General features: G+C 40.8%; 1 protein-coding gene across 1 annotated transcript in view; it reads left to right on the forward strand.

Moving 5' to 3' along the window:
- MAN2C1 (mannosidase alpha class 2C member 1) overlaps window positions 1-12832 on the forward strand; it is a 112101-nt gene that overhangs the window by 81392 nt on the left and 17877 nt on the right. The window contains exons 19-21 of the mRNA XM_073618926.1: window positions 4500-4604; window positions 4688-4844; window positions 10357-10500. Of these exons, the coding sequence (XP_073475027.1) occupies window positions 4500-4604; window positions 4688-4844; window positions 10357-10500 (406 nt within the window). The remainder of the gene's footprint in view (window positions 1-4499; window positions 4605-4687; window positions 4845-10356; window positions 10501-12832) is intronic.

Below are 12832 nucleotides of genomic sequence, written 5' to 3' on the forward strand. Positions count from 1 at the left end.
GTTTTCCCAGCCCAGACAAAGGTGGAGATAATAGAATCCAAACTGATCCATGCTAAATAGGCCCAACACCATAGTATGAGAAGCATCCCCATATCATGTTGCTTGCACCACCATACTTCACTGTGTTCGGTGTACTATGGCTTGAATTCAGTGTTTGGGGGTCATCTGACAAACTCTCTGCGGCCCCTAGACCCAAAAAGAACAATCTTTCATCCGTCCACAAATTGTTGTTCCATTTCTCTTTAGGCCAGTCAATGTGTTCTTTGACAAATTGTAGCCAATTTAGCATGTAGTCTTTTCAACAGTGGGACTTCCATAGGCATCTTCTAATTCTTACAATACTCACAGGTAACTTTACACCACCTTTGATCACCCAGGAGCTAATCATTGGCTGAGTCTTTGCCATTATGGCTATTTTTCTCTAAATTTGAATGGTAGTTTTCTGTTTTATTCCACATCTTTCTGGGTTGTGGTTGCCATTTTAAAGCATTTGAGATCATTTTAGCTGCGCAGTTTCTGCACATCTTTATATGTTTTCCCCTCTCCAATCAAGTTTTTAATCAAAGTACAGTGTTCGTCTTAACCACTTACCGACCGGCCACTGTATATATACGTCATTACTTTGAAGATCGATATCTCGGTAACGGCAGCAGCTGCTGCCACAACCGAGATATCCATCTTTAGGGCCGGCGGTTCTGTACACGATAATGGTGGTCTCTGCGGCGGGTTCGCTGCGAGATCACCGTTATCGGCAGCGGGAGAGGTGCCACCCCCCTCCCGCCGCTCTCCCGCGCCCTCCGCCGCTTACCGGAGTTGTCGTAGCGACGGAGGCGATCGAGTCCTCTCACTTCCTAGGTATGGAGACAAGTGAGGCTAAGATGGCCCCCACCCATCTCCATACCATACGAGGACGGAAGCGACGTCATAACGTCTTTTTGACCCCAGATCTCATAGAGGACCTGTCATGCTTTTTACTATTACAAGGGATGTTTACATTCCTTGTAATAGGAATAAAAGTGATCCAAATTTTTTTTTTTTTTTTTTTTTAAAACCGTGAAAAAAGAAATAAAAGAAAAGAAAAAAAAAAGTTTTTTAAAGCGTCCTGTCCCGAGCTCACGCACAGAAGTGAACGCATACGTGAGTAGCGCCCGCATATGAAAACGGTGGTCAAACCACACATGTGAGGTGTCGCCGAAATCGGTAGAGCAAGAGCAATAATTCTAGCCCTAGACCTCCTCTGTAACGCAAAACATACAACCTGTATAATTTTTTAAACGTCGCCTATGGAGATTTTTAAGGGTAAAAGTTTGACGCCATTCCACGAGCGGGCGCAATTTTGAAGCGTGACATGTTGGGTATCAATTTACTTGGCCTAACATTATATTTCACAATATAAAAAAAAAATTGGGCTAACTTTACTGTTGTCTAATTTTTTTACTCAAAAAAGTGAATTTTCTCCAAAAAAACGTGCGCTTAAAAGACCGCTGCGCAAATACGGTGCAAAAAAAAAGTATTGCAATGACCGCCATTTTATTCTCTAGGGTGTTAGAAAAAAAAACAATATATAATGTTTGGGGGTTCTAAGTAATTTTCTAGCAAAAAAACCTGTTTTAAAGATGTAAACACCTAAAATCCAAAACGAGGCTGGTCCTTAAGTGGTTAACAATGTCTGAAACGACCCATTTTACTCAGAGAGACATGCACTATACCCAGTATGTACAACATTTGCGGCCTTCGTCCTTAAAAAAGGGTCACCTGTTTGACATCCGTTTTTTCACAGATGAATGATCTCATTAATTGAACTCCACACTGCTATTATTTTGAACACGCCACTTTCAATTAATGATTCAATTACACAGAATCAGCAGTATGCATGTCATGACTGTTGGGTCTGTTGGTTTTCTATTACTCTACTACACCTACTAGTAAATGATTTGCCATGTAGAAATATAATTTATGCCAAAAACAATGATTGATCTGGTTAGTGATGTTGGACTGCTATTATTTTGAACACAAATGTATACAGAAACTGAGACATCACACCTGCAAACTGCTGGCTTATTCTATCAGCCATTTGATAGACTGACTGTCTGGTGTTTAACCACTTCAGCCCCGGAAGATTCGGCTGCTGAATGACCGGGCCATTTTTTGCAAAATCGGGGCACTACGTCGCTTTAACTGACAATTGGTCGTGCAACGCTGCACCCAAACAAAATTGTCGTCCTTGTTTTCCCACAAATGGATCTTTCTTTTGGTGGTATTTGATCGCCTCTGCGGTTTTTATTTTTTGCACTATAAACAAAAAAAGCGACAATTTTGAAAAAGACACAATATTTTGTACTTTTTGCTATAATAAATATCCCCAATTTTTTTTTTTTTTTTTTTTTTTTTTTTAAAAGCAAATTTTTTCTCAGTTTAGGCTGATACGTTATAACGTCTACAAAATAGGGGATAGATTTATAGCATTGGCATTTATACAGCGATCAGTGCTATAAAAATGCACTGATTACTGTATAAATGTCACTGGCAGGGAAGGGGTTAACACTAGGGGGCGAGCAAAGGGTTAACCGTTTTCTCTGTGTGTGTTTCTGACTGTAGGAGGAGGGGACTGACCTAGAGGAAATGACAGATTGTGATTCCTAGCTATGAGGAACTCCCGATCTGTCACTCCTCACAGAACAGGGATTTGTGTGTTTACACACACACGACCATGTCCCTGTTCTGCCTCTCGTGCCCGCAATCGCTCGTGGCCGGCAGTCATCGCGACCGTCGGCCACGAACACTGCGGCACCCCGCATGTGCGCCTGCTATCCCGATCACGCGAGCCAACGTATAGCTACGACGGCCCGCGCCGACCTGCCGCTGTATAATGACGGCGGCTGGTCGGCAAGGGGTTAAAATGTCTATCTCTATTATAGTGCAGACATAAAGATTTCAAAATTTCCCTAAAACATAAAAAAAAAAACACCAAACAAAATGTATATCTCCTCTATATATGGCAGCTTGTACTTAAAGCAAACTTGAAGTTAAAAAATAAATAAATTCTAAAGCCTTACTTACCTGAATAGCAGACCCCTGCAGGTGCTTGCACAGTGCATCTGGTCCCCTGTAGGCCACCCCCCCATCTGGCCACCACAGAATGCAGGCTGCTCTATAATTCACAGTTTCTGAAGTTTCTTCTCTGTTCCCACCTCATTCATGCCTTTCTTGGCCCCTTACTGTGATGAATGGGGCATCTGCCTGCTAAGAGTTTGATAATGTTCTCCCTGTGCTTGTGTGGGTTTCCTCCAAGTACTCTAGTTACCTCCCACTTTCCAAAGACACACCGGTAGGTTATGAATGTATGCATGTGAGATAGGACCCTTAGATGAAAGCTGCTTGAGGCCAAGGGCTGACTGTGCAGTATGTAAAGTGATGCGTAAATTGTCAGCCCTATATAAATGTCTGTAAAATAAAAATAATAATGTACGGGGAGGCCACACTAAAAGTCAGGGATCGAATGTGCACATGGGATTCGTTCTCTTTATATGTTTTTTGCATTGTTTTATTTGACTGCTCTTACGTAGAGTCTTGTATATTAAGGGAGGAGACTGCCGCCCTTAAACCTCATTTTACCACGCACCACGGGCTTGTTAAGGGCCAGGACAGTGACTTTCTCCATTCATTATGGTACTTGCCTTTGGGATCCTATGTGATCTATACCCTTTTTTTTTTTTTTTTTTTTTTTTTTTTTTTTTGTTACAAGCCTGCTAGTTCAAGTTGATTTAAATATGTTATTGACTTCTCTCTGCAAAAGTTTGTACTTGTATTGTACAGTTATAAAAGTTAAAGTGGCTCTAAAGCCTAAACATTTTTTACCTTAATGCATTGCTTGTATTAAGGTAAAAAATGTTTAGGCATCGTTTTTTCCCCTTCACCCCCTCCATTTACTTACCTGAGCCCTCATTCGATCTAGTGCTGTGCATGTCTGCAACTCTTCTCTCCCCTCACTTCTGTGTCTCGCTGGCTTTGATGGGGCACCGCGCTCCCGGTGCTGTCAATCAGTGACCAGGGAGTGGGAGGTGGGGCTGAGTCCCGCTGTTTGTGTCAGTGGACACAGCAGCAGGGCTCGGGAGTGAGCATGCACAAGTGCTGGACAGAGAGGAGAAGCCAGGAGCGCCAACATGGGACCCAAGAAGAGGAGGTTGGGTGCCGCTCTGTGCAATTGCATTGCAAAGAGCAGGTAAGTATAGAGATGTTTGTTATTAAAAAAAAAAATCCTTTACAATCACTTTAATAAAAAAATATTGGAAAAAAATTATAATTATTATGGCGTTAATAGTGCTCATGATGCAGGTTAGGGTTGGGCCAAAGCAGAAACAATAGAAGCTGGCTAGTAATTGTATATTTAGTATGGACGCAAAGATAAACTGAAGGTTTGCTTAGGTGTAGGGTAAGCAAGGTTTTATACTCTCCCCACAAGTAATGATTCTTTACATACTCAATGCTTATTGTTTCAGAGAATCCATACCCCAAAACTCTTATGGGAATCAGTTTGTGATGTTTGATGACATTCCTCTATACTGGGATGCTTGGGATGTGATGGATTATCACCTGGAGACCAGGTAAATGGAAGTAATGGATTTCAGTGTCAGACTTCAGTATCTCTTCTACTCTGTTATTTTCCATTTCATTTTTTTGATGGCAGGAAACCAGTGTCAAACCTCCTAAATAAACTCCAGATCAGCAGCAGTGGAGGACTAAGAGGAGTTGTGACATTCACTCTGCAAATCAGTGACACTAGCACTATAGTACAAGAGATAATCCTGGAAGCTGCAACCCCATACATTCGATTTAACACTAAGGTATATAACTACACAAGATAAACACCTAAATACTGTGTAATAATAATGTTTACTTTTATGTCGAATATCCTGGTGAACCATTGTTACTGTCAATAACCAATCTTGGTCTTCCTTCTTTAGAAATAATTAAAGCCTGGGTTCACATTGGAGCGATTTGAAAGATCAAATCGCATGACAAGTTGCAGCCTATTGGAGGCAATGACACTGTGCCAATCGGTGCGACACCGATTTTGTGGCACCGCACAGATTTGCAAAAGTAGTCCCTGCACTACTTTTGCTGATTTTCAGGTGCGACTTCAATAGACATTTGTGCATGAAGCCACACAGATGTCTATCAAGTAGCACCTGAAATCGCGCTGATCTTGCTACTTTGAAATCGCGCCACTTCAATTGAAGTGGGTGCGATTTCAATGTGAACCAGGGTAAAATAAGAGTACACAACAACCAGGGCAGATAGATATTTATTATTATTATACACGATTTATATAGCGCCAACAGTTTACGCAGCGATTTACAATGTAGATGGGAGACAGCACAATTACAGTACAGCTCAATACAGGAGGGCCCTGCTCGTAGAGCTTACATTCTAAAGGGAGGGGGTGGTGGTACAAAAGGTAATAGATGCGGGGAATGATTTGATGGGGGTGGCTCAGATATAGATATAACTCAGAATATATGTATTCTAAATAGAGCTCCGCCGAATGGAAATTTTAGTGCAGAAACCAAAACAACGAAAGTGCAAGATGCGCTTGGCCGAAAACTAAAAATGACAGTTTCGACTTTTCATTAATATCATGGATTTCAATGAATTGATTGTTGACCATTATCAGCACCTTTAGCGCAAGAAAAGCTCAAGAAAAAGAAATCGCTTTAAATTCTATGTGTGGTCCATTGCACTTCCCTTGTGGTGTTAAAAATCTTGCTTGCTCTTCCCCAAGTCATCTCGCACCAGTGTTTGGGTCCTATGCATTCTTGCCAGGCCTAACAGACTGGAAATTCGGTGCATTGCGTTAACAGAATGTTTTTCGACACCTTCATTTCTCAGTAGCTAATAAACTTATGTCCAGCCGAGAATTAGAGGCCCGCTTCCATGCTGACCTAGACTTTTTCCGTAGGGCTCAACTGGGTACTTGCCTACGCTAATTGCCCAGGGACTATCAAAGCCTTTGTCAACTCACTCCACTAGAACAGATCTGTGCAGAGGGGTCTCAACTCCCTCTCCCATTTCTATGCTTTGCTGACAAACCAAGGGGACATGGCCGACTTGACCTTTTTTACGACCGTGGAAGGATGACCTTCGAGTTACCTTCTCTCAACCTCAGAAAAAATTATATTTCTTATCGTACATCACAGAGCCATAGTAGTTACTATGTGGGTTATAGGCCACCTTCAGGTGATGGACACTGGCACACCCTAAGACAAGAAGTCCACTCCCTATATAACCCCTCCCACTACTGGGAGTACCTCAGTTTTTTCGCAAGTGTCTAAGGTGTTGGTCACAAGTGAAGATGTGCTGTGCTGAGCTCCACTGGAGCAATCCTTGCTGAGGCTAGCTATGCAGCCGGATCCATTCAAGGTGCCTTTTAGGCCGAATTGAATACTACCTGGGCCTCGTGTCTGAAGAAACGAGGTTTTGCTTGTAAACGCTTGTCTTTTTAGAGAACTGGACCCCGGGATCCAGTTCTTTTGGTATTAAGGCCATAAAGTTTTACTGGCGGAGATGCTATTACAGGCCCAGGATTGTGGGTTTCCCAAGAGTCCCCAGCTCCTGAAGGTTTATTTAGGGAACCCACCATGAAGGGTGAAGATTGGGTCTGTTGGTTTTATCGCAGAAAACCCTGCGGCGGGAAAGGTAAGTGGAGTTTTCTAAGAAATTTTTGAATTTTCTTATGAATGTCTCCTTTAAATTAGTAACTGTTGTCATGCCTATGTGTCACCACTGGGGCTGTATAGAGCACATACCTTCTCATGCTTTGCTCAAAAGATCACGACGTGTCCGGAGCAGCAGGCTTCCTTTTCTCCAGTCAGTAGCAGACACTACCCACCTTCCCCTCTTCTCGAGGAAGAGCGTTAGGAGAAAAACCGGAAAAAAAAAAAAAAAATGATCTGCACGCCGCCCTGCATAGGCTATATCCTCAGGTTTCAGATACGTACTGGCGCTGTGGAGGATCTGTGTGAACCCTTTTGCATATCTTCTGGGAATGCCAGAAAGTCCACGATTAAGATGCTGACAGGGGTCTCACTCAATAAAATTCCAGCTGTCTTTCTATTAAATGACAAACCTTTGTCTAACAAAAAATTTAAGAACTCCCTACACAGACATACTTACTGCAGTGAAACCCTGTATACCAACTTTGTGAAAGAGTACCTGTCCTTCTACTGTTGCCCATTGGCGTACCAGAATTACAGATATTACGATTATGGAAAACCTCACCATAAACAGGAAGACAAGTATTGGAAGATCTGGACTCCCTATTTTTATTATAGGGATCAGACACCATTGGCCTCTCAGCCGAATGGAACATCAGGAGTGGTGTTGGTTCTGTGGGGTGGTTTCCCCTCCCCATCCTTCTACCACCCCCCCCCTTTTTTTTTTTTTCTCTTCCTTTTTTTTCCTCTTAATTTGTTTTATACTACTTTTACCTCTTCTGCACTTTGCAGACTTGGGTTCTGTCCTTTCAGCCGCAAGTTTCTCTGCTTTTCTATAAGGACAGACTTGGGTTCTGTCCTTTCAGCCGCAAATTTCTCTGCTTTTCTGTTGCAGGGCGATGCTGAGTACCATCCCACACCGTGTACTGTGGTAGACGGTTGCCAATGGTTCATTTGATAGCTGACCTAGCAGCTATTTGTGCATTAGCTTAGATGGGATGTGCTATTGTAATTCTTGATAATGCTTGTTTTTTGTAATGATTGGTTCAATGCTCTGTGTTCATTTCCTTGACTGCCACATAAAGAATAAAAAAAAAAATAATAATATTCTTGCTTGCTGCATTTTTGGTCAGTTAAAAAACTACCAAAAACACACCTCCCAGTTGAAGTGCATTGAAAACACAGCAATAACGCATCAACGCACCTGTTACTTTTTTTATGCGTTTTTTGAGTCACATGACCTGTGAAAAACACACCATAATCATGGTAAAATCGCTGCAAAATCATGGTGCCATTATCTGCACCTTTTTCTCATATCGGCAGAATGCCGATAACACCATTTTAGATGGACGAAATTTCAGTGCATCTCTAATTCTAAAACATTCCAAAGTAATTTTTAATCTTTGTGATGCTATTATATTGATAGCACAACACAAATAACACATACAATACAAGTAATACATCTTGCTTTGAAGCAATTGAATCACGCTATGACAGTTAAACATTTTATCATTACACTTTGTACTTTTATATCTTTATATACCATATTAAAAATGCAAATGTTGGTCAAAGAATTGGACTAGCATTCTGAGAATTACAGTAACTGCATTGTTGTGATTCAGCCAGGGATGGGTGTAGAAATTCTGTAGAGATGTCTTTTAATAAGTGTTTAAAAACCTTTTATAGCTCTTCACCAGATCAATAGATGTTTTGCCTATAGCTTTAGGTCATATTTAAAAGGCTTTTTCTTTTAAATAGTTTTTACTATTCAGTTGGCTCAGTTCCTATGGGTTGTCCTCTCTCAAAGTGAAGTCCTATTTTACATTCTTTACTAGCAAATCTCAATCAATACCATGTACTCCCAGCAAGTTCATTGCTTTTTCAGATAAATTACACAATTTTAAAATTTAAATATAGATACCCCCCTTCCTTGTATAGATAGGGCACCCCACCAGCCAAAGAGATATACAAAAGGCTTTCACAATAGTATTTTTGTACCATTGGGGTGAAGCACATACTTAACTGAGAGGACACTCGGCTCTGAATGGCCTGGAAAGAAGGGCGTGAATTGGCTAAAGCGACACCCCAGGTCATGTGAAACATTTTGGCTTGGCTCCAACTCAGGCTGTGCTGGGCAATTGCATGACCTAGTAAAATTATAGTAATACACGACTTACCCACCTAAAGAGAAGCATGCGCACTGCAGTGGCAACGTTGTAGAGGCTCTATAAGCCTGCCACTAAGAAGGAGAAATGCATAAAGAACTGCAGGATTAACAGGTAATTTCTTTTAAGAATAAGCTTATGTGGAAAACTAAGGGCCCAGATAGATAATAGATGTAATTAGGAAGGCTTAAATGATGTTTGGGATGGTTTGACCACTTTAAAGGAAGAGTTCACCTTTTGGGAAAAAATAATAATAAACGCACATATTGTTGCTTGAAAAAATGTGCAATTCTTTTTTTTTTTTTTTTTTTTTCTCTAAGGAGCCTGAAAAGAATTGCATTGATCAGGGGTGCAATGCCAGACTCCTGCAGACAAGCCATGCAGCTTTGTGCCCATACCTCTATACGGGCTAACAAGCTGCAGGGCTTGTGAATGAACTGTGAGGCCGCTCATCGTCAACCTCGCAGTCCATTCAGAACTAAATGATATCAGCCGCAATGGCCGACAGTAATTGTTGTTCATGCATTCACAGGAAACTGTGAATGAATGACCAAGCGTTCTTTTCAAATAGTGACAGCAGCTGCAGGGAGAAGATCCCCCACTCACTGTCATAGGGGGTGAGGCTGCAGCTGCTAATACATGGTACATGTTCAACCCTATATACAGTTGGAACATGTGTAACATGTTCCAAAAGGTGAACTTATCCTTTAGGCAAGTAATGAATCTTGTATTAAACTTACAGGTGTAGCCATTAATATTAATAATTGTTTAATTAATATATTGAGTCGATGTATGGATAATTCCTGTGAGCAATTTAGGGCAGTACTTTAGAGAAATGAGTTTGCAAGATGTTAGGAAACTAGAGATGCGTTGAAATTTCGGCAGGTGAAAATGGTGTTTTTGACATTTTGCCGCTAAAGAAAAAGGTAATGGCGCCGAAAACACGTGCGATTTTACCGTGAGTTTGCCATGATTTTACTGTGCTTATGGTGTGTTTTTTCATAGGTTTCGTGACTCAAAAAACGCATAAAAAACATAACACGGGTGTGTTATTGATGTGTTCTTGCTGACTTTTCAATGCATTTCAACGGGGAGGTGCGTTTTTGGTCAATTCCTTTTTTTTTTTTTTTCTTAACTGTGCAAAGATGCAGCAAGCAAGATTTTTAACACCACAACGGAAGCGCAACAGACCAGTGTGAAGACTGGAGAATTTAAAGGGATGCATTTTTCTTGAGCCTTTCTTGCTCTAAATATGCCGATTAATGGCCGGCAATAATTTCATATTCATTTAAATTAATAAATTATATGAATTAAAAAGTCAAGTATAATACAAATATATATATTTTTTTTAAAAACTGAAATTTTCGGTTTTAGAAACATTGCTCTATGCCATGAAATATTTGCAAATTATATTATTCTATAGTGTGTGATTTAGTTCTTCTGCTTATTAGGAATATTTGCTTCATGTTGTCCAATAGGTGGCATGGAACGAGGCTCATAAGTTCTTAAAAGTTGAATTCCCGACAACCGTTCACAATGCAAATGCTACTTACGAGATCCAGTTTGGGCACTTGCAGAGACCCACTCATCGAAATACTTCTTGGGACTGGGCCCGATATGAGGTATAACTCTTCTCTCTCTTAACGAGTAAAATGAAATGATTATCTGTGTGTCCTTTCCGGAATCTAAGGTCAGGGAAAAAATCTTTTAACCTTGTTATAGATCAATTATTTTAAACGTGTGGCCCTCAAGTTGCATGTGGCTTGTGAGTACCTTCTCTGTGGCCTGCTTTAGGTAGGTGGGCAGGCAGAGGAGATAGAGATTGGCTGTGGCTCCAGGCAAGGAAAATGATGGGCCGGACCGGAGCGATGTCACGATGTCACTTCCGGTTCTGGCCCAATGTAAACAAGACCATTTTTTTTTCTTTTTTTTCTTTTTAATCTAATGCTTTACATTGCAGAGAAGAGATCTCTTCATTAAGAGGATCTGTCACTACTTATTTCTATCACAAGGGATGTTTACATTTCTTATGGTAGGAGTAAAAGTGCTAAAACATTTTTTTAACCACTTAAGGACCAGCCTCGTTTTGGAATTTAGGTGTTTATAAGTTTAAAACAGTTTTTTTTGCTAGAAAATTACTTGGAACCCCCAAACATTATATATTGTTTTTTTTCTAACACCCTAAAGAATAAAATGGCGTTCATTGCAATACTTTTTTTCACACCGTATTTGCGCAGCGGTCTTACAAGCGTGCTTTTTTTTGAGAAAATTCACTTTTTTGAATAAAAAAATAACACAATAGTAACGTTAGCCCAATTTTTTTTTTATATTGTGAAAGATAATGTTACGCTGAGTAAATTGATACCCAACATGTCACGCTTCAAAATTGCGCCCGCTCATGAAATGCCGTCAAACTTTTACCCTCAAAAATCTCCATAGGCGACGTTTAAAAAAATTCTACAGGTTGCATGTTTTGCGTTACAGAGGAGGTCTAGGGCTAGAATTATTGCTCTCGCTCTAACTATTGTGGCGATACCTCACTTGTGTGGTTTGACCACCGTTTTCATATGCGGGCGCTACTCACGTATGCGTTCGCTTCTGTGCGCGAGCTCGTCGGGAAGGGGGGTTTTTAAAAAAGTTTTTTTACTTATTACTTATTTATTTTTACACTGTTTAAAAAAAAAAAAATGTGTCACTTTTATTTCTATTACAAGGAATGTAAACATCCCTTAGAAAAATAGAAAAAACCATGACAGGTCCTCTTAAATATGAGATCTGGGGTCAAAAAGACCTCAGATCTCATATTTACACTAAAATGCAATTAAAAAAAAAAAAAGTAATTTAAAAAAATGACATTGAAAAAAATGTGCCTTTTAAGACGTATGGGCGGAAGTGACGTTTCCACCCTGCAGTGTCATGGAGACGAGTGGGCCCACTCATCTCCAGGCACAGCAAGGAGAAATATACGCGATCGCCTCCACCGCTACCGACGGCTCCGGTAAGCGGCGGAGGGCACCGGATCATGGCAGGAGGGGCCCTCTCCCGCCACCGATAAAGGTGATCTCGCGGCAAATCCGCCGCAGAGACCACTTTTATCTGAAAGCCGACCGCCGCACGAAAACGGGGATACCGGGGTTATGGCAGCTAGCTGCTGCCATAACAACGATATCCGCCAGCAAACTTTGGACGTACATCGTCGTGCGGCAGTCGGCAAGCGGTTAAAGGGAAAGTGTAAAAAAATTAAAAATAATAAAAAATTTAAAAAAAATTAAATCGCCCCAGTGCTCACGCATATAGGATGATATTATATTTATAACCTATAATATTCTGCTGATTCCAACCAAACTCAATCCAAGTGAATTCTTAGAAACTAGAACTCGGGAAAAGAACATGTAGCGCAAAACTACTAGATAACATCCACTTCAAACCAGTGATGTGAATAAAAAATTCACTTGGATTGTGTGACTGGTTGAAATCAGCATAATAACATCCTGTATGTGTTTATGTTGCACTTAAAGTGTTACTAAACCCACAACAGTAAAATCAGTCTGTATATGCAGTAAAGCATGCTTGTTATACTCACTGTGGAACTTAAGGGGTTAATCCTCTGCATTGTGTAAAAAGGCTGTTTGATCCTGTATGCAAAGATCCTTCCCTCCCTGCACTGTCCCCCTGGACAAGTCCAGATAAGACCGAGCCTTTATAGTCAGGCTGCACATGCTCAATTTAGTGTGTATTCCTAGAGAGGTTTTTTTTTTCCTTGGGAAAGTGCATGTGATCAGCACAGGGCCAATCAGCACTGTCCAGACGGAGGGTCAGGAGCCCCGCAGCCTCATAGGACAGCTCAGTGGAGAATAAAAACTCCTCTTATAAGCTTCACCAGAAACTGACAGAAATCACAAGACTGCTATATACTGATGATGAGAAAAGGTATTTAGCTGTTTATATTTACTA

Source organism: Aquarana catesbeiana, linkage group LG03 (assembly GCF_042186555.1).
Source record: "Aquarana catesbeiana isolate 2022-GZ linkage group LG03, ASM4218655v1, whole genome shotgun sequence".
Lineage (NCBI taxonomy): Eukaryota > Metazoa > Chordata > Amphibia > Anura > Ranidae > Aquarana > Aquarana catesbeiana.